General features: G+C 36.9%; 1 protein-coding gene across 1 annotated transcript in view; it reads right to left on the bottom strand.

The window, feature by feature from the left end:
- The window catches only part of elmo1 (engulfment and cell motility 1 (ced-12 homolog, C. elegans)), a 134,568-nt gene that overhangs the window by 31,074 nt on the left and 75,679 nt on the right, over window positions 1–27,815 (bottom strand). Inside the window, exons 7-14 of the mRNA XM_061931101.1 lie at window positions 14,742–14,777; window positions 10,581–10,680; window positions 7,509–7,660; window positions 7,362–7,440; window positions 4,475–4,525; window positions 4,140–4,391; window positions 3,962–4,066; window positions 1,294–1,402 (exon numbers count right to left, since the gene is read on the bottom strand). Coding sequence (XP_061787085.1) covers window positions 1,294–1,402; window positions 3,962–4,066; window positions 4,140–4,391; window positions 4,475–4,525; window positions 7,362–7,440; window positions 7,509–7,660; window positions 10,581–10,680; window positions 14,742–14,777 — 884 coding nt within the window. The remainder of the gene's footprint in view (window positions 1–1,293; window positions 1,403–3,961; window positions 4,067–4,139; window positions 4,392–4,474; window positions 4,526–7,361; window positions 7,441–7,508; window positions 7,661–10,580; window positions 10,681–14,741; window positions 14,778–27,815) is intronic.

The raw sequence follows: 27,815 nt of genomic DNA, 5'->3' as shown, positions 1-27,815 counted from the left end.
TACAAGTAATATAGTGTAAGTAATGTAGTAGTAGTGATATTGTACAAGTAATATATTGTAAGTAATGTAGTAGTAGTGATATTGTACATGTAATATAGTGTAAGTAATGTAGTAGTAGTGATATTGTACAAGTAATATAGTGTAAGTAATGTAGTAGTAGTGATATTGTACATGTAATATAGTGTAAGTAATGTAGTAGTAGTGATATTGTACAAGTAATATAGTGTAAGTAATGTAGTAGTAGTGATATTGTACAAGTAATATATTGTAAGTAATGTAGTAGTAGTGATATTGTACATGTAATATAGTGTAAGTAATGTAGTAGTAGTGATATTGTACAAGTAATATAGTGTAAGTAATGTAGTAGTAGTGATATTGTACAAGTAATATATTGTAAGTAATGTAGTAGTAGTGATATTGTACATGTAATATAGAGTAAGTAATGTAGTAGTAGTGATATTGTACATGTAATATAGAGTAAGTAATGTAGTAGTAGTGATATTGTACATGTAATATAGTGTAAGTAATGTAGTAGTAGTGATATTGTGCAAGTAATATAGTGTAAGTAATGTAGTAGTAGTGATATTGTACATGTAATATAGTGTAAGTAATGTAGTAGTAGTGATATTGTACAAGTAATATAGTGTAAGTAATGTAGTAGTAGTGATATTGTACATGTAATATATTGCTATAGCTTCTCGAAGGTCGCTATAGCAACAAGTCAGCACTTCCTCATTGTGCACCAATCAGATGACACGGTGAGTGTGGTGCGTTCACAAGCCTCAGAATTGTGATCATCCACATGAATAAGTTGTTGTTATGAATTATGATTGATGTTCATACAGAAGCATGTTAATATATTATAGTATATTTGTACTAATATATTATAATATATTGTACTAATATATTATAATATATTAGTACTAATATATTATAATATATTAACATGCTTCTGTATGAACATCAATGGTTATCAATAAATATTGATCAAAGCAACAGTGTGAAACAAAACGGACAGTTTTTTTGGAGGCGTACTTCCGTCTTTAGGAGTGAAGCCCCCCCGCAATGCAGCTCGGTGCACTAAAGGCCACGTCGATGAAAAAAGCCCCAAAAAGTCACCGAGGAAAAGTGAGAGCAGAGAGCAGCAGGGGGCAGTCTGGAGCGCCGCTCAAAGCACAAAAAGGCCCATCGATTGTAAACAGTCCTGTTATTTGACTCTATGAAATATGAACCATAATCAGCTCCTACAAAATAAGAGCTGCTTTACACTTTGTGTGTGTGTGTCAGACTTACGAAGCTCGCCCACTTTCAGGATCTCGCAGAGCATCTTGGTGAGTTCGATGCTGCTGCGGCCAAACGGACACTCGTGCTTGTCTTCTCGGCTGCTGTTTTCCAGAACGATCTAGAAAAGGAAACAAAAAAAACATTCGGGTCATCTTCTTCATGGCCAGATTCAAACAAAAATATTTACACAAATTATTATTATTATTTTTTTTTTTTAAATTATGTTTTACTTTTACTTTCTTTTTCTTTGACGCACTGCCATTAGAAATAGAAAAAAAGGCCATGAATTTAAAAGCACCTTGTACTGATAAAAAATATTATTTTGAAAAATGTATTATGTCTCAAAAAATTGAGAATGACACAAATATGAAAAAATCTGACTACAACATATTTATTATTTAAAACAAAATAAATATATATATTTTTTGGTTGTAAGATCAAATTAAACAAAAGAAAAAGAAGTGAATAAATATATATTTAAAAAAAAAAAACTATTTTTATTGCAGGAACAAAAATTAAATGGAATGAAAAATATGAATATTATTCATATATCTATTTTATTTGAATAACAAAATAAATACTAAAATTGGACAGAAAAACTATTAGAATATTATTGTTTATTTTATTTGATTAAAAAATAGAATGATAAAAACAACATTAAATAGAATGAAAAATATAAAATATATACTCATTATATTTGAATAAAATAAAACCAAAATTGAAGGAGAAATATGATTTATATATTTATCTTACTTGAAAAAAATCTAAAAGAAATAGAATGTAATGTTTTATTTGAATAAAACATTTTATCAAACCAAAATTAAATGGAAAAAAAAATATGAATACACTGTAAATTCCTGACTATATTTTTCCTGCAGTTTATAAAACGGTGCAGCTAATCTATGATTTTAGTACAATTTCTCTTCCGTCTTTTTTACTCGTATGGATTCTTCATTCATCAGTCCAAGGAACGTTTGTAAGTTTTACAATATAACTAAAACTATTCATACTTACTAAACCGTCCCATGTAAAATAGTAGTGTTTTCATGCATATTTGTATATCATAAAGTAATCTTTGTTAGCATTATCTAATATGCTAACACGTTTACGAGTCTCTATGCTAATTTATATATTTATGCAACTTACAATGGCATTCTTTTTGTATTGTTTCACTTTCACAAATACACCAAAACACCACCGTGGAGTTATTGAGTCTGTTTTGCTGATTGGAGAGCTAGTTTCCACAGCTAGTGGGTCCATGACCATGACGTCTGTTTTGTTTGATCAGCCATTTTACTGCCGTGTTAAAGACATCGTTTGAAAAGCATTAAGTTTTGTAAATAAACATTCTGTGTAAATAACTGATTTCACAATGTAAATATCTGCGGCTTATAGTCCGGTGCAGCTAATTTATGGAAATTGTTTAGGTTTTTTCCCTAAAATTTAGTGGGTGCGGCTTATTTACCGGTGCGCTATATAGTCCGGAAAATACGGTAAATTAAATTATTTTATTTCAACAAAAATTAACGCAAAGAATAAAGCATTAAATATAAAATTAAAATACAAAATTGAATAGAATACATTATTCAAATATAAATTATATATTTTTAACAAAAATACAATAAAAACAAAACTAAATGGAACGAAACATTTATGAATATAATTTATATATTTATTTTATTTTATTTAAAAATTAAATAAAACTAAAATGACTGCACACTGGGCAGACTGTGCAAAAATGTTGTTTTGTCAACTATTACAGTATATATATATATATATATATATATATATATATATATATATATATACAGTATATATATATATATATAATAGAATGAAAACTATGGATATAAGTGTTCATTTTATTTGAATACAATTTTTTATAAAACCAAAATGAAATAGAATGAAAAATATAAATACAAATTAGATATTTTATTTGAACAGAAAATAACACGAAAATGTAGTAGAATTAAAATAATGAATATAATTGATATATTTATTTCATTTAAATAAAAAATTAAATAAAACAAAAATTTATTCGAATAAAATATATGAATACAAATTATATTTTCAGTTGAATTAAAATAAAACACCAAAATTAAATAGAATGAAAAATATGAATATCAAATATGTATCAATTTTAATTGAATAAAATATTAAAACCAAAATTAAATTAAATGAAAAGTGTAAATATAAAATATGTATGTATTCTATTTGAATAAGGTTTTGTATAAAACACTAAACTAAATAGAAAAAAAATATGGATATAAATTATATAGTTATTTGAATTAAAAATAAACATTTCATAAAATGTAAAATATGAATATAATTCATTAAAAATTATAACCAAAATTAAATAGAATGAAAACTGTAAATATAAAATATGTATTTATTCTATTTGAATAAAGTTTTTTAGAAAAAAACTAAATTAAATAAAATAAAAAATATATATAAAAAATTATATAGTTATTTATTTGAATTAAAAATAAACATGTAATACAATTTAAAATATGAATATAATTTATCTATTTATTTTATCTGTAAAAAAATACAGAATAAAACAAAAATTAAATAGAATGAAGAATAGGAATACAAATGATAGTTATTTTGTCTAAATAAAATCTACAATGACTTATTTAAGTGTTTTTTGGAGTGGGGAGCAATGAAAAGTGCTGACCCTGATGTAGGCGTCCTGGTGGTGCCTGGCGAAGTAGAGCATGTTGTCCAGGGCCAACATTCCTGGAGGAATCTGGGTGAAGTCCACTGCTGGGTTGACGTGGTTCTGCATGAAAGGAGCACGTTCCATCACACACACACAGGTCCAAAGTCATGATTTCAACTAGTGGGTGTCTTACGATGAAGCCCAGCTTCTTGTAGTCGCGCGTGTACATGGACTTGCGCTTCTCCATGCTGCCGCCGTGGTTGGGCTCGCACTCCACGTCGAAGGCGATCCTCCTCAGCTCGAAGATGATGTCCCTCTGAGCCTGGTCCTGGGGGTCCATCTTGGTCATCATGCGGTCCTCCAGCAGGTTGAAGGTCAGCACCTGCAGCACGTACAGCTGGTGGGCCATCTCCTCGTTGATGGCCGTCGTGCTCCGGATCACGTTCTGGACGCAAGGTGGAGGACACTTTGGTTTCCAGAAAACGCCATTGGACGAGGGGGCACAAAGTGGGCGGAGTCAAGGCTTACACTGAGAATGATGGAGCGCAGTTGCTTCTGGGCCAAGATGTGCGCCATCTCCTGGAAGGCACCAGAAGAAGAATGTCACACTTGCAAAGGAGACTCGGAAAAGTGATAATTAAAAACAAGGTATGACGTCGTAACCACTTCATTTATAGATATGTTATTATCAAAAAAAACAACAAAGTATGACATCATAACCACTTCATTTATAGATATGTTATTATCATAAAAAAACAAAGTATGGCATCATAACCACTTCATTTATAGATATGTTAACTATTCATATTTATCAACCCACATTAAAATATCGAAAACTGTTACCGTTGAGTACTGTATCCGTTTCAAGCTACCGGGAATTGGTAGCGTATCTGTTCAATTGTGAACGCTAACCATCCCTACTCCATACTCAAGACTCTAGTATCACCCCACCACCACCACCTGGTCAATATCTCACCACACTTTGAACTATTACAGTTTTTATGTTATTAACTATAGTTAACTATTACTATTATAGTCATTATATTATCTATTATAGTTATTTTATTAACTATTATAGGTGTTATGTTAAGTATTAGATTAATGTTAACTATTATAGTCGTTATATTATCTATTATAGTTATGTTATTAACTCTTATAGGTGTTATGTTAAGTATTAGATTAATGTTAACTATTATAGTCGTTATATTATCTATTATAGTTATGTTATTAACTATAGTTAACTTACTATTATAATCGTCATATTATCTATTATAGTTATGTTATTAACTATTATAGGTGTTATGTTAAGTATTAGTTTAATGTTAACTATTATAGTTGTTATATTACCTGTTATGTTATTAACTATAGTTAACTTACTATTATAGTAGTTATATTATCTGTTATGTTATTAACTATAGTTAACTTACTATTATAGTAGTTATATTATCTGTTATGTTATTAACTATAGTTAACTTACTATTATAGTCGTTATATTATCTATTATAGTTATGTTATTAACTATAGTTAACTTACTATTATAGTCGTTATATTATCTATTATAGTTATGTTATTAACTATTATAGGTGTTATGTTAATATTATTAGTTTAATGTTAACTATTAGAGTCATTATATTATCTATTATAGTTATGTTATTAACTATTATAGGTGTTATGTTAATAGTATTAGTTTAATGTTAACTATTAGAGTTGTTATATTATCTATTATAGTTATGTTATTAACTCTTATAGGTGTTATGTTAATAAGTATTAGTTTAATGTTAACTATTATAGTTGTTATATTATCTATCATAGTTGTTATTAACTATTATAGGTGTTAAGTATTAGTTTAATGTTAACTATTATAGTTGTTATATTATCTATTATAGTTATGTTATTAACTATTGTAGGTGTTATGTTAATAAGTATTAGTTTAATGTTAACTATTATAGTTGTTATATTATCTATTATAGTTATGTTATTAACTATTATAGATGTCATGTTAAGTATTAGTTTAATGTTAACTATTATAGTTGTTATATTATCTATTATAGTTATGTTATTAACTATTATAGATGTCATGTTAAGTATTAGTTTAATGTTAACTATTATAGTTGTTATATTATCTATTATAGTTATGTTGTTAACTGATATAGTTTTAAATTAAATATTATAGTTATGTTATTAACTATTATTGTTGTTATATTATCTTTTATAGTTATGTTATTAACTCTTATAGTTTTATGTTAACTATTAGTTTTATGTTATTAACTATTATAGATTAAGTTTTTAACTTCGTTTTTTAGTGTTATAGTGTACGTTTTTAACTATTATAGTTATGTTATTAACTAATATAGTTTTTAGGTTTTTAATTATCATAGTTATTTTATTAGTTTTTAACTATTATAGTTATGTTAACAATTTTTATGTTAACATTACAGTTTTTATGGTATTAACAATTATAGTTTTTAGCTATTATATTTATGTTATTAACTAATTTACGGTAACTATTTTATGTTAACAGTTTTAATGTTCTAAACTATTATAGTTTTATGGTAACTAACATTATGTTAATAACAGTTTATTGTGTTAACTATTACAGTTTTTAAGTTTTTAACTATTGTAGTTGTGTTATTAACTATTATAGTCTTTAGGTTGTTTATTATAATAATTATGTTATTAACTGCTATAGTTTTATGGTAACTATGTCTAGGTTAATAACAGTTTTTATGGTATTAACTATTATAGTTTATAAGTTTTTTAAGTATTATAGTTTTATGGCAACTATTTTTATGATAATAACATTCGTTTTTTTGTTATAAACTATTATAGGTTTTAGGTTTTTAAATATAATAGTTATGTTATTAACTATTATAATGTTATGGTAACTATTAGTTTATATAAATATAGTTTTTAACTATTATAATTATGTTATTAACTATTATAGTTTTATGATAACTATTCGTGTTTATGTTAATACCTAGTACAGTTTCTTAACTCTTATAGGTATTATGTTATTAATTATTATAGTTTCATGTTAACTACTAGTCTTTATGTTAATAACTATTAACATGTTATTCATAACCAGCCAAACTGCAAAATGTAATAAGACAAAAGAATGGGAAAGTTTATGGAGATTATAAACATTATTTTGACATAATCAAACATTAAGAACATTTTAATAGTTTAAATAAAAACTATACTGTTACTAATATAAAAGTATAATAGTTTTTATATTAACCATAATGGGACAAGCAGTAAAAAATGGATGTATTCTGTTTTTGGTGAGTGAATGCAGAGAAGAAAAAAAAGGGAGAAGAAAGAAGGGATGGAAAAAGGCTTCATGCATTATTGAAGCAGGCAGATGGGGGGAGTGGTCATGTGACCATCAGGTGAGGAAGGAAAGAAGGATGCTCACTTGTCTCCTCTCCTCGGGGGCTTTGAGGAAGAGGGCGTTGATGACGGCGACGGTGTAGGTCTGGATGTCCTGGTCCGTCCTGGTCACACCACCACTTTAGTGTCAGGGAACACAACAACACCCCCCACCCCCCACACACCCACTCACCCCTGAAGATGTGGTATGAGCTGTCCTATGGTGATCTCCTGCGCCACCTTGTGGTACAGGTCCTGGCTGTTCAGCACCATGGACTCCAGGATGGCCAGCGAGCGCTGCAGCACGGCCGTGTCCATGGCGGACTTGTTCACGAAGCTGGCGATCTGCACGGAGGACACTTCATTAGGCACGCCTACATAACTACTAGTAGTACTTCACTGCTAGTAGTACAAACCCCGTTTCCATATGAGTTGGGAAATTGTGTTAGATGTAAATATAAACAGAATACAATGATTTGCAAATCCTTTTCAACCCATATTCAATTGAATGCACTACAAAGACAACATATTTGATGTTCAAACTCATAAACTTTATTTTATTTTTTTGCAAATAATAATTAACTTAGAATTTCATGGCTGCAACACGTGCCAAAGTAGTTGGGAAAGGGCATGTTCACCACTGTGTTACATGGCCTTTCCTTTTAACAACACTCAGTAAACGATTGGGAACTGAGGAAACTAATTGTTGAAGCTTTGAAAGTGGAATTCTTTCCCATTCTTGTTTTATGTAGAGCTTCAGTCGTTCAACAGTCCGGGGTCTCCGCTGTCGTATTTTACGCTTCATAATGCGCCACACATTTTCGATGGGAGACAGGTTTGGACTGCAGGTGGGCCAGGAAAGTACCCGCAGTCTTTTTTTACGAAGCCACGCGTTGTAACACGTGCTGAATGTGGCTTGGCATTGTCTTGCTGAAATAAGCAGGGGCGTCCATGAAAAGGACGGCGCTTAGATGGCAGCATATGTTGTTCCAAAACCTGTATGTACCTTTCAGCATTAATGGTGCCTTCACAGATGTGTAAGTTACCCATGCCTTGGGCAATAATACACCCCCATACCATCACACATGCTGGCTTTTCAACTTTGCGCCTATAACAATCCGGATGGTTCGCTTCCCCTTTGGTCCGGATGACACGATGTCGAATATTTCCAAAAACAATTTGAAATGTGGACTCGTCAGACCACAGAGCACTTTTCCACTTTGCATGAGTCCATCTTAGATGATCTCGGGCCCAGAGAAGCCGACGGCGTTTCTGGGTGTTGTTGATAAACGGTTTTCGCTTTACATAGGAGAGTTTTAACTTGCACTTACAGATGTAGCGACCAACTGTATTTAGTGACAGTGGCATACTTGCCAACCTTGAGACCTCCGATTTCGGGAGGGGGCTGGGGGGGTTTGGCGGGGGCGTGGGCGTGGTTAAGAGGGGAGGAGTATATTTACAGCTAGAATTCACCAAGTCAAGTATTTCATATATATATATATGTATATATATATATATATATATATATATATATATATATATATATATATATATATATATATATAAGAAATACTTGGCTTTCAGTGAATTCTAGCTATAAATATATATATTTATTTTATTATGTGTATATATATATATATATATATATATATATATATATATATATATGAGAAATACTTGAATTTCAGTGTTCATTTATTTAAACATATACACACACAACACTCATCTACTCATTGTTGAGTTAAGGGTTGAATTGTCCATCCTTGTTCTATTCTCTGTCACTATTTTTCTAACCATGCTGAACACCCTCTCTGATGATGCATTCTGATTCGTCTCGTTGTGTGCGCAGTTGTGCACTGCATTCTTTAAAAGCCGTAGATGTTATTGTCACATATGCATGTACAGTAGATGGCAGTATTGTCCTGTTTAAGAGTGTCACAACATTGCTGTTTACGGCAGACGAACTGCTTTACGGTTGAATAAAACATGACTGCTGTTGTTGTGTGTTGTTGCCGCGCTGGGAGGACGTTAATGAAACTGCCTAACAATAAAGCCACATAAGAAACTAAGAACTCGCCCTCCATCATTCTACAGTTATAACGTGATTGGGCAGGCATGCTGTTTTATTGTGGGAAAGCGGACGTGAAAACAGGCTGTCGACAGTCACTCAGGTCCGCCTGAATTTCGGGAGAAAATTTGTCCCGGGAGGTTTTCAGGAGAGGTGCTGAATTTCGGGAGTCTCCCGGAAAATCCGGGAGGGTTGGCAAGTATGGACAGTGGTTTTCTGAAGTGTTCCTGAGCCCATGTGGTGATATCCTTTAGAGATTGATGTCGCTTTTTGATACAGTACCATCTGAGGGATGGAAGGTCACGGTCATTCAATGTTGGTTTCCGGCCATGCCGCTTACGTGGAGTGATTTCTCCAGATTCTCTGAACCTTTTGATGATATTATGGAGCGTAGATGTTGAAATCCCTCAATTTCTTGCAATTGCACTTTGAGAAACGTTGTTCTTAAACTGTTTGACTTTTTGCTCACGCAGTTGTGGACAAAGGGGTGTACCTCGCCCCATCCTTTCTTGTGAAAGACTGAGCATTTTTTGGGAAGCTGTTTTTATCCCCAATCATGGCACCCACCTGTTCCCAATTAGCCTGCACACCTGTGGGATGTTCCAAATAAGTGTTTGATGAGCATTCCTCAACTTTATCAGTATTTATTGCCACCTTTCCCAACTTCTTTGTCACGTGTTGCTGGCATCAAATTCTAAAGTTAATGATTATTTGCAAAAAAAAAAAAAGTTTATCAGTTTGAACATCAAATATGTTGTCTTTGTAGCATATTCAACTGAATATGGGTTGAAAAGGATTTGCAAATCATTGTATTCCGTTTATATTTATATCTAACACAATTTCCCAACTCATATGGAAACAGGGTTTGTAACACATTGATAAATTTTTTGTATAATGTGTGAAATAATCAATGACTTATGGACAATTAGTCCTGCAAACATTGTGCTGAAGAGCGGCCGTCTTTTTTCTCGGTGTGTTTTTGTCCGAGCCGTTCATGTGAAGACCCTAAAGTTACACAGGGTGTTTTGTGGCGTGAGAAATTTCAAGTCAGTGCAACTTAGTTTATAACAACAGCGCCATCATGTGTCCTAAAGAATAACAGCACAGTAAAAGGTTGTACATCACAAATTGTGCGTCAAAAAAGAAGTTAATTTCTATGCGGGTGTGCCTAATGTTATGGCCGACGTAACCGCTGACCTTCTTGATGAAGGTCACGGAGAAAGTGTCCCAGGAGACGATGCCGTGGTCCATCAGCTCCACGAAGGCCGTCAGCGTGAAGGAGAGCAGGTCGCCAAAACTGCAACACACAGATAATTAAAGGAAGTATAAGAAGGAAGCTGCTGAGCAGCCTGGACGACACGGGACACCAGGAAGGGTGAAGATCCATGTGGCAACCAGGAAGTGAGAGGAAAGTCATGCAGAGGAAGAAGCCACAGTAGCAAACAGCACACTCTTCATTATTAGCATACTATTCACAACTGGATGAGGCAATTACGTGTGAATGCTCCAATTCATGTAGTATGAATGGAAGAATAGTTGGAATGGTTTAAATGTTGAGGAGTTTGAATTTCCAGGAAAAACGGAATTTGGTTTGGAACTTGGGAAAGTGTTAGTTGGAATGAGTGGAATGTGTTGATGGTTTAAATAGGTTGAAAACTGTGCGAAATGCGGAAGTTTGAAAAATGGATAATTCATTTTGAATGGGGAAAAATGTCCTGGAAAACCTGGAAATCTGGGAAATTCAAACAGTTTGAAGTTGGAACAGTTTGAATCGGATGAGAAATGTGGAAAATAGAGCGCGCCAAAATCTGGAGAAGAAGAAGCAGCTCAGCTTTGGAGCATTCACACAATTACAATCTGACACTCAAATATGACGCCATTGAAATAAATAAATAAATAATAAATAATGTACACTAAGTGGTCATAAAAAATATTATTGTAAAATATTTGTACATACAAGTGTCAAATAATAACCAGTCCCAGTTGATGAATGGTTCATCATTTTCATGACGCATCACCTTGACAACAGTGACCCCTGGTGGTCAGCTGGCGACACGCATGTGGCGTCTGAACCTATTGTATTATAATATGGAGCAGCACATTTTATCACCTGTACATCGTCATTTTATCATCATCATCGCACAATACATTTATAATTAGGTCTATCTGATACACACACAGTAAATAAAACCCAAATATGAGCTCATTTTTGCATTTAACAAACTAAATAATGTGCAAAAAGTCATTATAAAAGTGAATATTTTTTTTAAGTATGTATTTCTTTAAATAATTTACTTTATTAATTTTCAGTGTCAAATAACCACTCAGTTGATGAATAATTCATTATTTTTTTTAATATTTCCGGCTTTTCAGAAGCATGATAGATAACCTTGACAACAGTGACCTCTGGTGGTCAGCTGGCGACGTGCATGTGGCATCTGAACCGATTGTATTCTAATATGGAGCAGCACATTTTATCGCCTGTACATCGTCATTTTAGTCCACATACTTTTTACTTTTACTCGATATTTCTGTAGAGAGGAAACACAATTTTACTTTGTTACATTTACTTAAGTAACTTTGTCGATTAATTGTACTTGTCAAAGTAGTTTTAATCCAACATACTTTTTACTTTTACATGAGTATTTTTGTGGAGAGGAAACACTACTTTTACTTTGTTACATTTACTTAAGTAACTTTGTGGATTAATTGTACTCGTCAGAGTAGTTTTAATACAACATACTTTTTACTTTTACTTGATATTTCTGTAGAGAGGAAACAATTTTACTTTGTTACATTTACTTAAGTAACCTTTTGGATAAACTGTACTCATCAGAGTAGTTTAAATACAACATACTTTTTACTTTTACTCGAGTATTTTTGTGAAGAGGAAACGCTACTTTTATTCTGTTACATTTACTTAAGTAACTTTGTGGATTAATCGTACTTGTCAAAGTAGTTTTAATCCAACTTACTTTTTACTTTTACTTGATATTTCTGTAGAGAGGAAACACAGTTTTTACTTTGTTACATTTACTTAAGTAACTTTTTGGATAAACTGTACTCATCAGAGTACCGTATTTTCCGCACTATAAGGCGCACCGGATTATTAGCCGCACCTTCTATGAATTACATATTTCATAATTTTGTCCACCAATAAGCCGCCCCGGACTAAAAGCCGCGCCTACGCTGCGCTAAAGTGAATGTCAAAAAAACGCTGCGCTAAAGTGAATGTCAAAAAAACAGTCAGATAGTTCAGTCAAACTTTAATAATATATTGAAAACCAGCGTTCTAACAACTCTGTCCCAAAATGTACGCAAATGTGCAATCACAAACATAGTAAAATTCAAAATGGTGTAGAACAATAGCAACATAATGTTGCTCGAACGTTAATGTCACAACACACAAAATAAACATAGCGCTCACCTTCTGAAGTTATTCTTCATTCGTAAATCCTTCGAATTCTTCGTCTTCGGTGTCCGAATTGAAAAGTTGGGCGAATACGGGATCCAAAATGGCCGGTTCCGTCTCGTCGAAGTCACCGGAGTCAGTGTCACTGTTGTCCAGCAGTTCTGTGAATCCTGCCTTCCGGAAAGGTCGGACCACAGTTGTGACCGAAATATCTGCCCAGGCATTTACGATCCACTGGCAGATGTTGGCGTATGTCGACCGGCGCTATCTGCCCGTCTTAGTGAAGGTGTGTTCGCCTTCGGAGCTGTGTGAAAAAAGCCACCCGGCCTCTTCGCGTAAACTTCCCTTAACCACTCGCTCATCTTTTCTTCATCCATCCATCCCTTCGAGTTAGCTTTTATGATGACGCCGGCTGGAAAGGTCTCTTTTGGATGGGTGGAAGTTAGCATGGCAAGCTAGAACCACAGTGAAGGATGACTTCTCATTCCCTGTGGAGCGAATATTCACCGTACGTGCTCCCGTTCCACAGTGCGGTTCAGTTGCTGTGAAATACGGTAGTAATCCGTGTGCGGATGGAGAGATTGCGTCTTTTTATGAACCGGATCGTTTTGTAGGAGCCATTTTGTGGTCTTTACAGATGTAAACAGGAAATGAAACGTACGGTGATATCCGCGCGTTTTTTCTTCTTCTTCCGGGGGCGGGTGAAGCGCTTCCTGTTCTATGGGGGCGGGTGAAGCGCTTCCTGTTCTATGGGGGCGAGTGCTTTCCTTGGCGGTTGCTTGCGTAGAAGAAGAAGCGCTTCCTGTTCTACCGGGAAAAAAGATGGCGGCTGTTTACCGAAGTTGCGAGACCGAAACTTTATGAAAATGAATCGTAATAAAGCGCACCGGGTTATTAGGCGCACTGTCAGCTTTTGAGAAAAATTGTGGTTTTTAGGTGCGCCTTATAGTGCGGAAAATACGGTAGTTTAAATCCACAAACGTTGTACTTATACTTGTATTTTTGTGAAGAGGAAACACAATTTTACATTTACTTAAGCAACTTTTGGGATAAACTGATACACACACAGTAAATAAAACCCAAATATGATCTATTTTTTTGCATTTAACTAACTAAATAATGTGCAAAAAGTCATCATAGATGTAAAAAAATATTTTTTTATGTATGTATTTCTTTAAATAATTGACTAATCATTTTCAGTGTCAAATAACCACTCGGTAGATGAATAATTCATTCTTTTTTTTTTAAGTATTTCCTGCTTTTCAGAAGCATGATAGATAACCTTGACAACAGTGACCTCTGGTGGTCAACCGGCGACGTGCATGTGGCGTCTGAACCTATTGTATTCTAATATGGAGCAGCACATTTTATCACCTGTACATCGTCATTTTATCATCATAATCGCACAATACATTTACAATTATGTCAATTTGATACACACACAGTAAATAAAACCCAAATATGAGCTCATTTTTGCATTTAACTAACTAAATGTGCGGAAATACACTAGATGTCTTATTTGTAATAAATTAGCTAAAATTTCTAAAAAAAAAAAAAAAAAGAAACATTTTCACATTGTCATGGGGTATTGTGTGTAGAATTTTGAGGACAAAAATGAATGAATACTATAATACGGTCGTATTTCACATTGTGGGACAAATACACAGAAACATGTACAAATAGGTAAGAAAATACTTTCGATAGTTCGGCGAAAAGTGTTACAAACTTGCGTCTGACAGGGAAAAAAAGCAGAATATGAGCCTTTTGAAAAAGGAAACGCTTGCAAAGGTTAGAAGAATGGAGGGAAATGATGCGTGTGATTTATTTCCCAGAAGGCACTGCAGTCTTTAACCATGCAGACTGCAGCAGCACAGAAACATCCACCCAGCAGGGGGCGGGGGCGGGGGCGGGGGGGAGGAGGAGGAGAGGAAGGTGAGGGGTCTTACCAGGGTTTCATTATCTTCTGGAGTTTCTGATAGCGCCTGCAAAGATTTGAAAAACTTTGGCGTCAGCGTGGAAGACAACAAGTGACATCGCTCGTCAAAAATCATACGGTAAAAGTTGGATTTACAGTACTTGCAAATGTGTAGCTATACTGTCCCCATCCCATATTGATATCGGTCCAATATCAGCACAGAAATTTGTGTCTTTTCAAAAATAAAAAAATAAAAAACATTTCCAAACAAGAAAAAATAAAAAATAAAAATAAAAATCTCAAATACAAAAAATGTAACATAAAAAATTATTTTGGTGGCAAATAATAATTTAAAAAAATTATGAATCAATTTTTGGTGGAAAACATTTTCCATCTTAGTCATTAGACCAGAGGTGGGCATACTTGCCAACCTTGAGACCTCCGATTTCGGGAGGTGGGGTGCGGGGAGACGTGGTTGGGGGCGTGGTTAAGAGGGGAGGAGTATATTTACAGCTAGAATTCACCAAGTCAAGTATTTCATATATATATATATATATATATATATATATATATATATATATATATATATATATATATATATATATATATTGTTCTGCCACGGTTATTAAGATGACTTTATTTAGTGTGTGTTTATTTCCGAGTCATTTCAGTTGGTTCTGTTAAGTGAGCTGTACCTTTAAGAAACACGCAGATAGGTCACGTGTTTAGACTCCGGAAGTATTTCAGACAGGTGCGCACAACTCCGCCTCATTCCTCGTGTTTCTCAGCAAACTATCACATCTTATGCTGTTCGTGGCATCGTTGGTATGTACCCATATTTAATGTTTGTAGTACACAATGGGTCATATTTAGCTGTGAAATGTGTGTGTTTTATGACGTTAGACGATCTCTGATTGCATTACCTGTTCACGTCGGCTAACTTTCATTTGTTGTCATCTGCCGCCATCTAGTGGACGTTTGTTGTACTGTTACTTAAGACAATTTAAACAGTAGAAAGCATATATGTCACTGGTATTATTAATCATAACAAAACATACAGTGGTGTGTGACAAAGTTAAACTTAGATTTAATTCAAATGCAATACTTGATAATCTGTGGTCTGTGATATGACATTATTAAGTTCATTTAATTCATGCATTTACATTTACAACGTTTGTGTCCAACAGTTTTACCCTTGCAATTGTCAATAAACCTGGCCTCCATCAGTCAACCTGGTGTTCAGAGTTTTGATGAGCGGAAGGTGTTGAACTTACTGCCTTCGTGTACAAGTGTGCTTAAGGAAGGCAGGATAGTAAAACAACGACTTCATCGCATAAGATAACACAGTTTCACGCTGAACATACATCATGGATTCAAAGGAGCCGTCGCTGAAGTCTAGATCCTACACATCACGCTCCACAAAATCATCTGCAGGGAATGCTGCGGCTTTAGCCCGTGCCAACGCAGAGGTAGCAAAAGCACGACTGAACTTTGCAGAAAAAGACATGATCCTAGCAATGGAAAAAGCCCAATTAGAAGCACGAATGATGAAACTGTCTCTAGAAAGAGATGCAGCTGTAGCTGAAGCGGAGGCTGAGGCGCTAGAAGCAGCGTTCAACATGGATGGCAGTGTGCGAAGTAGCAGGAAGCTACCACTTCAAGAGATTCCCTGTGACCCTCTAGAGCGGACCAGAGAATATGTCACTGAACAGTCTAAAGAACATTTGTCTGTAGCATTAGAAGAATACGCTCAGGATTTGTGCTCGTGAGCGAGGCACACAATCCAACGCCCCTCTTCACCCCTTCATCCAGGACAGTGTTGGTCAGCTACACACACATTCAACCCCGGCACTGCATCCACATCCTCATTTTCCTTCTCAAAATAAAATCAGCCATCTATGTTTAGACCCAGCACCAAGAAACTATCACCATGCTCTCCAGTCTATAGCAGTAGAGAGGCCAGCTGCTTCCAACATCACACAAACAGCAGCAAGCAGAGTAACTGTAAAGCAGCCACAACCCTCTATGACCACACCCCTACCCTTCAAGAATACTCAAGGTTATCATAACCCACAGGGATCAAGTAATAATGGTTTTCAGTATCCCGCCATGTCCAGTAACACTCCTCATAATGCTCATCATGACAGATCAGGTATGAATGATGTCATCAGATATTTCGCTCGACGTGAACTGGTTACTACATGTATGACCCAATTCAACGACCAGCCGGAGAGTTACAGCGCTTGGCAACAGTCCTTTCAAAACGCAGTAAGAGGACTTCATCTAACATGCAGCGAGGAAATGGATTTGCTGGTCAAGTGGCTTGGGAAAGAGTCAGGAGAACATGCAAAACGTATTCGAGCTGTCAACACTAGCCAACCTCAAAGAGGACTTCAGATGATATGGGACAGACTGGACGCATGCTACGGAGCCCCTGAAGTAGTCGAAGAGGCACTCTTCCAACGCATCAGCAACTTCCCCAAAATCACCTACAAAGACTATGCAAAACTTCATGAGCTCAGTGACCTTCTTATTGAACTGCAGGCGGCCAAGACAGATGGAACTCTTCCCGGCCTTCACTACCTCGACACAGCCAGAGGAATAAGTCGTCTTGTCCAGAAGTTGCCCTCTAGTCTGCAAGAGAAATGGCTGTCTGTTGGGTCCGATTACAAAGAACGTTGTCGAGTCTCTTTCCCTCCCTTTGAAGTATTTGTGGACTTTATTTTCCATCAGGCTAAAATCAGAAATGACCCTAGTTTCAACTTTGCTGTTCAAGCTGACATTGCAATGACGGACAAGACCTTTAAAACAACCAAACCAAAAGAAATATCAGTCCACAAGATGGACGTCTCTCCTACAGAACACAGTGATGAAGCTGAGAACCCCGAACGTCACTGCCCAATTCATAAAAAACCCCACCTTCTGAGGAAATGTCGAGCTTTCCGAGATAAACCCATAGAAGAAAGGAAAGCATTCCTCAGAGAACACAAGATCTGCTTTAAATGTTGCACATCTTCAAAACACATGGCTAGAGACTGCAAGTATACGGCCACATGCACTGAATGTGGGAGTGAGAAACATAACTCTGCTCTTCATCCAGGACCAGCACCACAGACAGAGGAGCCATACCCCTCTTCAAAGCATGGCGGGGAGCCAACATCTTCAGAAGTTGCCAGCAGCTGCACTACAGTCTGTGGTGGTGATCAAAACGACAGGTCATGTTCTAAAATCTGTTTGGTTAAAATCTACCCCGTCAACCGTCAAGAGAAGGCAATAAAGGTCTACGCTATCATTGACGAACACAGCAACAGATCCTTGGCCCGGTCTGAGTTCTTCGACACCTTCAAAGTCCAAGGATCCCCCTCTCCATACTCTCTCCGAACCTGTTCAGGAGTAACAGAAACCATGGGGAGAAGAGCTACAGGTTACCAGATCGAATCCATGGACAGGAAAGTCAGTCTTCCTCTACCAAGTCTGGTTGAATGCAACGGCATCCCTAACAATAGATCAGAGATCCCAACTCCCAATGCTGCATCTAATCACCCCCACCTGAAGTCTATTGCTCAATTCATCCCAGAGCTCGAACAGAATACACCCATTATGCTTCTCCTAGGGCGAGACATTATCGCAGCCCACAAAGTTCGCAAACAGTTGAACGGCCCTCGAGATGCTCCTTATGCACAGAAACTCGACCTGGGGTGGGTGATAGTTGGTAACGTCTGCCTGGGAGGTGTGCACAAGCCAGACAGTGTAAATGCCTTCTATACTCAGACAGCAGAATGGAAACGCCCCTCCATCTTTCAACCATGCCCAAACACCCTGCAGGTGAAAGAGAGGTGCAGTCAGTTTCAGTACAAAGACTATCCTAAGATACAGACAACAGGGATTCCTACATGCAGTCGAGAAGCTGAGGAGTTGGGCTCCACAGTGTTTCAACAGACAAGGGATGATGACAAAGTTGCTCCATCAATTGAGGACATTTCTTTCTTGAAAATCATGAGAAACAATTTAAAGAAAGATAAAAACAACAGCTGGGTAGCTCCGCTGCCTTTCAAGTCACTAAGGCGCCGTCTCCCCGATAACAAACTACGAGGCCCCCATCAGACACAGAAGATGGCCGACCTTCCGGAAGATCGCCTCTCTACTGAACCTCCATTCACAAATGTTGGCTTGGATGTGTTCGGACCGTGGGCTGTGTCTTCACGACGTACAAGTGGTGGCTTCGCTCAGAGTAAACGGTGGGCAGTGTTATTTACCTGCATGAGTGTTCGAGCTGTCCACATCGAGGTAATAGAATCTCTCGACACGTCAAGCTTCATCAACGCTCTTCGGCGTTTCCTTGCTGTTAGGGGCCCTGTGAAGCTTATTCGTTCAGACCGAGGAACTAACTTTGTCAGCGCGTGTAAAGAGCTGAAGATCTCCTCAAACATCATTAATGCTTCGGTCGAGAAGTATCTCTTGGATCAAGGATGTGAATGGAAGTTCAACGCTCCTCACGCCTCTCATATGGGTGGTTCATGGGAGAGGATGATTGGAGTAGCACGAAGGATTCTGGACTCCATGTTCCTCCAGCTGGGAGCTTCACGACTCACTCACGAAGCACTCACTACACTGATGGGAGAGGTTGCTGCAATCATTAATGCCAGACCTCTGATCCCAGTGTCGACTGACCCGGACGACCCCCTCATCCTTACTCCAGCGACCCTCCTCACCCAAAAGGTGAGTATTCCTTCTGCCCCAGTCGGTGATTGGATCAAAGACCTTCACAAGTCCCAGTGGCGTCAAGTCCAACATCTTGCCCAAACTTTCTGGAGTAGATGGAAGAAACAATACCTTGCATCACTTCAACCACGGAGAAAGTGGACAGCCTCCACCCCAGACCTTCAGCTTGGGAGTATTGTCCTTCTCAAAGACAACCAGCTTGCAAGAAACGAGTGGCCTCTGGGCTTGATTACTCAAGTCTTTCCAAGCAAAGACGGTAAGGTGCGGCAAGTGGAGATCAAGGTCTACAGGAAAGATGGGACTAAACTCTTCCTGCGTCCCATTTCAGAGACAGTCCTCCTTCTTGCTCCTGATTAGGAACAATAAGAGCTGTAGGGACATTTAAGTGATGACATTTGATAATGCCAGGCGGGGAGTGTTCTGCCACGGTTATTAAGATGACTTTATTTAGTGTGTGTTTATTTCCGAGTCATTTCAGTTGGTTCTGTTAAGTGAGCTGTACCTTTAAGAAACACGCAGATAGGTCACGTGTTTAGACTCTGGAAGTATTTCAGACAGGTGCGCACAACTCCGCCTCATTCCTCGTGTTTCTCAGCAAACTATCACATCTTATGCTGTTCGTGGCATCGTTGGTATGTACCCATATTTAATGTTTGTAGTACACAATGGGTCATATTTAGCTGTGAAATGTGTGTGTTTTATGATGTTAGACGATCTCTGATTGCATTACCTGTTCACGTCGGCTAACTTTCATTTGTTGTCATCTGCCGCCATCTAGTGGACGTTTGTTGTACTGTTACTTAAGATAATTTAAACAGTAGAAAGCATATATGTCACTGGTATTATTAATCATAACAAAACATACAGTGGTGTGTGACAAAGTTAAACTTAGATTTAATTCAAATGCAATACTTGATAATCTGTGGTCTGTGATATGACATTATTAAGTTCATTTAATTCATGCATTTACATTTACAACGTTTGTGTCCAACAGTTTTACCCTTGCAATTGTCAATAAACCTGGCCTCCATCAGTCAACCTGGTGTTCAGAGTTTTGATGAGCGGAAGGTGTTGAACTTACTGCCTTCGTGTACAAGTGTGCTTAAGGAAGGCAGGATATATATATATATATATATATATATATATATATATATATATATATATAAGAAATACTTGACGAAATACTAAGTCAAGTATTTCATATATATATATATATATATATATATATATATATATATATATATATATATATATATGTATGTGTGGGAAAAAAATCACAAGACTATTTCATCTCTACAGGCCTGTTTCATGAGGGGGGGTACCCTCAATCATCAGAAATCTCCTGATGATTGAGGGTACCCCCCCTCATGAAACAGGCCTGTAGAGATGAAATAGTCTTGTGATTTTTTCCCCACACATACATATATTGCGCTCTACTACGGTATCGAGCACTATTTTTTGGATAACCTTATTAAGACATATATATATATATATATATATATATATATATATATATATATATATATATATAAGAAATACTTGACTTCCAGTGAATTCTAGCTATAAATGTATATTTATTTTATTATATATATATATATATATATATATATATATATATATATATAAGAAATACTTGACGAAATACTAAGTCAAGTATTTCATATATATATATATATATATATATATATATATATATATATCTATCTCCATCCATCCATCCATCCACTACCGCTTATTCCCTTCGGGGTCACGCTGGAACCTATCTCAGCTACAATCGGGCGGAAGGCGGGGTACACCCTGGACAAGTCGCCACCTCATCGCAGGGCCATATATATATATATATATATATATACACACATATACACACACACATAACACTCATCTACTCATTGTTGAGTTAAGGGTTGAATTGTCCATCCTTGTTCTATTCTCTGTCACTAATTTTCTAACCATGCTGAACACCCTCTCTGATGATGCATTGCTGTGTGGTAAGCACAAAAGTGCTTTCATCAAATGCACTAGATCGCAGTATTGTCCTGTTTAAGAGTGTCACAACATTGCTGTTTACGGCAGACGAACTGCTTTACGGTAGACAAAAAACGTGACTGCTGTTGTTGTGTGTTGTTACCGCGCTGGGAGGACGTTAATGAAACTGTCTAACAATAAACCCACATAAGAAACCAAGAACTCGCCCTTGATCATTCTACAGTTATAACGTGATTGGGCAGGTACGCTGTTTGCGGACCTGAGTCCGCCTGAATTTCGGGAGAAAATTTGTCCCGGGAGGTTTTCGGGAGAGGCGCTGAATTTCGGGAGTCTCCCGGAAAATCCGGGAGGGTTGGCAAGTATGGAGGTGGGTAGTAACGCGCTACATTTACTCCGTTACATCTACTTGAGTAACTTTTGGGATAAATTGTACTTCTAAGAGTAGTTTTAATGCAACATACTTTTACTTGAGTACATTTATAGAGAAGAAACGCTACCTTTACTCCGCTCCATTTATCTACATTCAGCTCGCTACTCGCTACTGATTTTTATCCATCTGTTAATGCACACTTTGTTTGTTTTGGTCTGTCAGACAGACCTTCAAAGTAGGATCTATCGCATGCCTGCGTTTCACCAATCAAATGCAGTCACTGGTGACGTTTGACTCCGTTTCACCACTCAAACAGAGCCAGGCGGTCACATGATTAACTGCACATAAAGTTTCACCGGCAAACAACAACAAGCTTAAGCTTACATGAACTCAACGTCAAATTTGAGGAAGCACATCACGGTAAGTAACGTTAGTAGATATGTTGTCTGTCACTGTAGGCTGATGTTAGATTCCCTGCTATGAATCACTGTCAAATGTACATCGTTGGGGACATTTATTAACGCACTGCAGCCTCATAGACACACAGACACACAGACACACACACACACACACACACACACACACACACACACACACACACACACACACACACACACACACACACACACACACACACACACACACACACACACACACACACACACACACACCAATCAGTGTGTTCCCAGGTGCAGCCCACACCTATCAGAATTTATGGTTTGCGTAAAGGCTAACTTGTTATTTTCCTTTGTAATCTCTGCCTACTGAGCCTATGGTGCTGTTAAGTTATTGTGGCTCAATTTGCCTTATTTTTTTTTTATGTCAATGTATTATTATTTAATATATATTATTGTTTTAGTTGCTTAAGAACTATTCCTGGCTCTGAATTTGCTTATTGCTATTTTTATGTTTTTGTTGCCGTCGTCATTAAACGAACAGGTTACTCATCAGTTACTCAGTACTTGAGTAGTTTTTTCACAACATACTTTTTCCTTTCCCTACGTAAATATTTGGGTGACTACTCCTTACTTTTACTTGAGTAATAAATCTCTAAAGTAACAGTACTCTTACTTGAGTACAATTTCTGGCTACTCTACCCACCTCTGCATTAGACTTAGACAAACTTTAATGATCCACAATGGAAATTGTTCCACACAGTAGCTCAGTTGCAAATGATGGAAAAGATGGAAAGGGTATAAAATAGACTTAAAAACTATATAAAATATAACATATATACATAATATTTACATAATATATGTACAGTATAGGATATATACTGCTATATTATATATATATATTTATATCATATATACAATATATTTTAAACGACAATTATCGTAAAAAACCGTGATTGATAACACTGATGAACTGACCGGTGACAACGCTCGTTTCCTGGAGAAACATGAAAATAAGAGACATTAACGTCTTTCTCCATTAAAAAAAAAAACGACCTATCCCAATCCTAACTGTTAGACTGGCTAACCTACTGTTAGCCTGGTAACTTCCTATTAGACTGGCTAATCTGTTAGCCTGGTAACCTACTGTTAACCTGGTAATTTTCTATTAGAGTGGCTAATCTACTGTTATCCGGGTAACTTCCTGGTCGACTGGCTAATCTGTTAACCTGGTAACTTCCTTTTAAACTGGCTAATCTACTGTTATCCGGGTAACTTCCTGGTCGATTGGCTAATCTGTTAGTCTGGTAACTTCCTATTAGACTGGCTAATCTACGGTTAGCCGGGTAACTTCCTGGTAGACTGGCTAATCTGTTAGCCTGATAACCTACTGTTGGACTGGCTAACCTACTGTTAAGTTAAAGTACCAATGATTGTCACGCACACACTTAGCCTGGTAACTTCCTATTAGACTAGCTAATCTGTTAGCCTGATAGCCTGGTAACTTCCTATTAGACGGGCTAATCTGTTAGCCTGATAACCTACTGTTAGACTGGCTAACCTACTGTTAGCCTGGTAACTTCCTATTAGACTGGCTAATCTGTTAGCCTGATAGCCTGGTAACTTCCTATTAGAAGGGCTAATCTGTTAGCCTGATAACCTACTGTTAGACTGGGTTAGCCTGGTAACTTCCTATTAGACTGGCTAATCTGTTAGCATGGTACCCTACTGTTAACTTCCTATTAGAGTGGCTAATCTACTGTTAGCCGGGTAACTTCCTGGTTGACTGGCTAATCTGTTAGCCTGGTAACTTCCTTTTGGACTGGCTAATCTACTGTTAGCCGGGTAACTTCCTGGTAGACTGGCTAATCTGTGAGCCTGGTAACTTCCTGGTAGACTGGCTAATCTGTTAGCCTGGTAACGTCCTATTAGACTGGGTAACCTACTGTTAGCGTGGTGATTTACTGGTGGACTGGCTAATATGTTAGTCTGGTAACGTCCTATTAGACTGGCTAACCTACTGCTAGCCTGGCTAACTTATTGGTTTAACTTAATGGTTGCTCCTAGTAGCTTTGCAAACTTCCTGTTAGCCTGGTGTGACAATCATTGCTACTTTAACTTTTTAACCATCTGTTAACGTGGCTAACCCACTGCTAGCCTGGCTAACTTCTTGGTAGACTAGTTAACCTACTGGTCCCCTGGGTAACTTCCTAGTAGATTTGCTAACTTCCTGTTAGCCTGGTAACCAACTGTTAGCGTGGCTAACTTTTTGGTAACCTGGTGACCTGGTTATAGCCTGGCCAACAACAAAAACACATGCAATGGAATGGTGGCGCTTTTAAAAAATGAAAGCAAAACTGCAAACAAAAACATATTTTCTGCTTGAGAATGCAATACACTCGAGACACGTTCTCCTTCAATAGCGCGACAAAGTGTGCGTGGCTGCGTAAACACAACAAACAACATGGCAGAGGGAATAGTTTGGACTGTTATTGCCTGGCCTGCACATGAATGACATAGCAGATATGCCGGGATAAACTGGCATGGAAATGAAGAAGTGCATCATGTCGCCACTAGAGGGCAGTGTCCGCCTAGTAACCAGCAGCAGTGTGAATGATGGGCCTCATTAGCATAAAACATCACCCCCCCCCCCCCTTGCTACTTTTCTTCATTAACATGAAAATGTGTCTTTGTCAGAGCATGAACTACATTCAAAACAAAGCACCTTTACTTCCTGTGCGGGCAGGAAGTGTGTGTGCCACTATTAGGCCACGCTGGCACACAGGAGCAAATACAAACTGCTGACCTGACAGCGCCATGAAACAAAAGGTTGCAGGTTTAAAAAGCTGCAATCACACAAACGCAAAAGGAAAATGTTGCAAATGACAAGAACACACAAACGACAGCAGGGGAGAAATGCTGCAAATTGACTGAACAAAACAGAAATTAGCCAGGCTAACTTCCTAGTAGAGTGGTTAACCTACTGGTAACTTCCTATTAGACTAGCTAATCTGTTAGTCTGACAACCTACTGTTAGACTGGCGAACCTACTGTTAGCCTGCTAACTTCCTATTAGACTGGCTAATCGGTTAGCCTGACATCCTACTGTTAACCTGGTAACTTCCTATTAGACTGGCTAATCTGTTAGCCTGATAACCTACTGTTAACCTGGTAACTTCCTATTAGACTGGCTAATCTGTTAGCCTGATAACCTACTGTTAACCTGGTAACTTCCTATTAGACTGGCTAACCTACTGTTAGCCTGCTAACTTCCTATTAGACTGGCTAATCTGTTAGCCTGACATCCTACTGTTAACCTGGTAACTTCCTATTAGACTGGCTAATCTACTGTTAGTCAGGTAACTTCTTTATGGACTGGCTAATCTACTTTTAGCCGGGTAACTTCCTGGTAGATTGGCTAATTTGTTACCCGGGTAACTTTCTGGTCGACTGGCTAATCTGTTAGCCTGGTAACTTCCTTTTAGACTGTCTAATCTACTGTTAGTCTGGTAACTTCCTATTAGACTGTCTAATCTACTGTTAGCCGGGTAACTTCCTATTAGACTGGCTAATCTACTGTTAGTCTGGTAACTTCCTATTAGACTGTCTAATCTACTGTTAGCCGGGTAACTTCCTATTAGACTGGCTAATCTACTGTTAGCCGGGTAACTTCCTGGTAGACTGGCTAATCTGTTAGCCTGATAACCTACTGTTGGACTGGCTAACCTACTGTTAGCCTGGTAACTTCCTATTAGACTAGCTAATCTGTTAGCCTGATAACTTACTGTTGGACTGGCAACTTCCTGGTAGTAATGACACTCTACTTGTAAACAAACTGGACATTTTGCATGATTGAAAGCTTCCTCGCTGGGAATCTTTGAGAAAGTCTTTTTAGTCTTGTGGAAAGTCCCAGAAGAGTGCAAGCTTTCACTTCCTGTATGTGTCCCAATATTTGTGTCCAAATAGGGTGTGTGTGACAATGGGGACTTTATCTGGACTCCCTTAGGCTTCACTACACATCTCAAAATTCAGCACAGCTAACTAACCATCAGTCAGTTTAAGACCTGAGAGTAAGTTTAATCATGTAGTTGTTCTTTAAATGTGATGTTAGCATGTAGCTCACATTGTTATGTTTGAGTTGCTGACATAGCATGATGTTAAAATGTGACGTTAGCATGTAGCTCACGTTGTTATGTTTGAGTTGCTAACCGGCCATGATGTTAAAATGTGACGTTAGCATGTAGCTCACGTTGTTATGTTTGAGTTGCTAACCGACCATGATGTTAAAATTATGTTTGAGTTGCTAACCGACCATGATGTTAAAATGTGACGTTAGCATGTAGCTCACATTGCTATGTTTGAGTTGCTAACCGACCGTGATGTTAAAATCTGACGTTAGCATGTAGCTCACATAGCTATGTTTGAGTTGCTAACCGAGCATGTCGTCAAAATGTGATGTTAGCATGCAGCTCACATAGCTATGCTAATTTTGCTAACATAGCATGATGTTGAAATGTGATATTAGCATGTAGCTCACATTATGTTTGAGTTGCAAACTGAGCATGATGTTAAAATGTGATGATATCATGTAGCTCACATTATGTTTGAGTTGCTAACCGGACATGATGTTAAAATGTGATGTTAGCATGTAGCTCACATTGTTATGTTTGAGTTGCTAACTGAGCATGATGTTAAAATGTGATGTTAACATGTAGCTCACATTATGTTTGAATAGCTAACCAGACATGATGTTAAAATGTGATGTTAGCATGAAGCTCACATTGTTATGTTTGAGTTGCTAACTGAGCATGATGTTAAAATGTGATGTTAACATGTAGCTCACATTATGTTTTAATAGCTAACCGGACATGATGCTAAAATGTGATGTTAGCATGTAGCTCACATAGCTATGCTAATTTTGCTAACATAGCAAGATGTTAAAATGTGATATTAGCATGTAGCTCACATTGTTATGTTTGAGTTGCTACCCGAGCATGATGTTGAAATGTGATATTAGCATGTAGCTCACATTATATTTGAGTTGCTAACCGAGCATGATGTTAAAATGTGATGTTAGCATGTAGCTCACATAGGTGTGCTTATGTTGCTAACCTAGCATGATGTTAAAATGTGATGCTAGCATGTAGCTCACATTATGTTTGAGTTTCTACCCGAGCATGATGTTAAAATGTGATGTTAGCATGTAGCTCACATAGGTATGCTTATGTTGCTAACCTAGCATGATGTTAAAATGTGATGTTAGCTTGTAGCTCACATTATGTTTGAGTTGCTAACCCGAGCATGATGTTGAAATGTGATGTTAGCATGTAGCTCACATTGTTATGCTTGAGTTGCTAACCGAGCATGATGTTAAAATGTGATGTTAGCATGTAGCTCACATTGTTATGTTTGAGTTGCTAACCGAGCATGATGTTAAAATGTGATGTTAGCATGAAGCTCACATAGATATGCTAATATAACATGATGTTAAAATGTGATATTAGCATGTAGCTCACATTATGTTTGAGTTGCTAACCGAGCATGATGTTAAAATGTGATGTTAGCCTGTAACTTACATAGCTATGCTAATTTTGCTAACGTAGCATGATGTTAAAATGTGATATTAGCATGT

This window comes from Nerophis lumbriciformis, linkage group LG37, assembly GCF_033978685.3.
Source record: "Nerophis lumbriciformis linkage group LG37, RoL_Nlum_v2.1, whole genome shotgun sequence".
Taxonomy (NCBI): domain Eukaryota; kingdom Metazoa; phylum Chordata; class Actinopteri; order Syngnathiformes; family Syngnathidae; genus Nerophis; species Nerophis lumbriciformis.
This window is presented reverse-complemented; position numbering and strand designations above follow the sequence as displayed.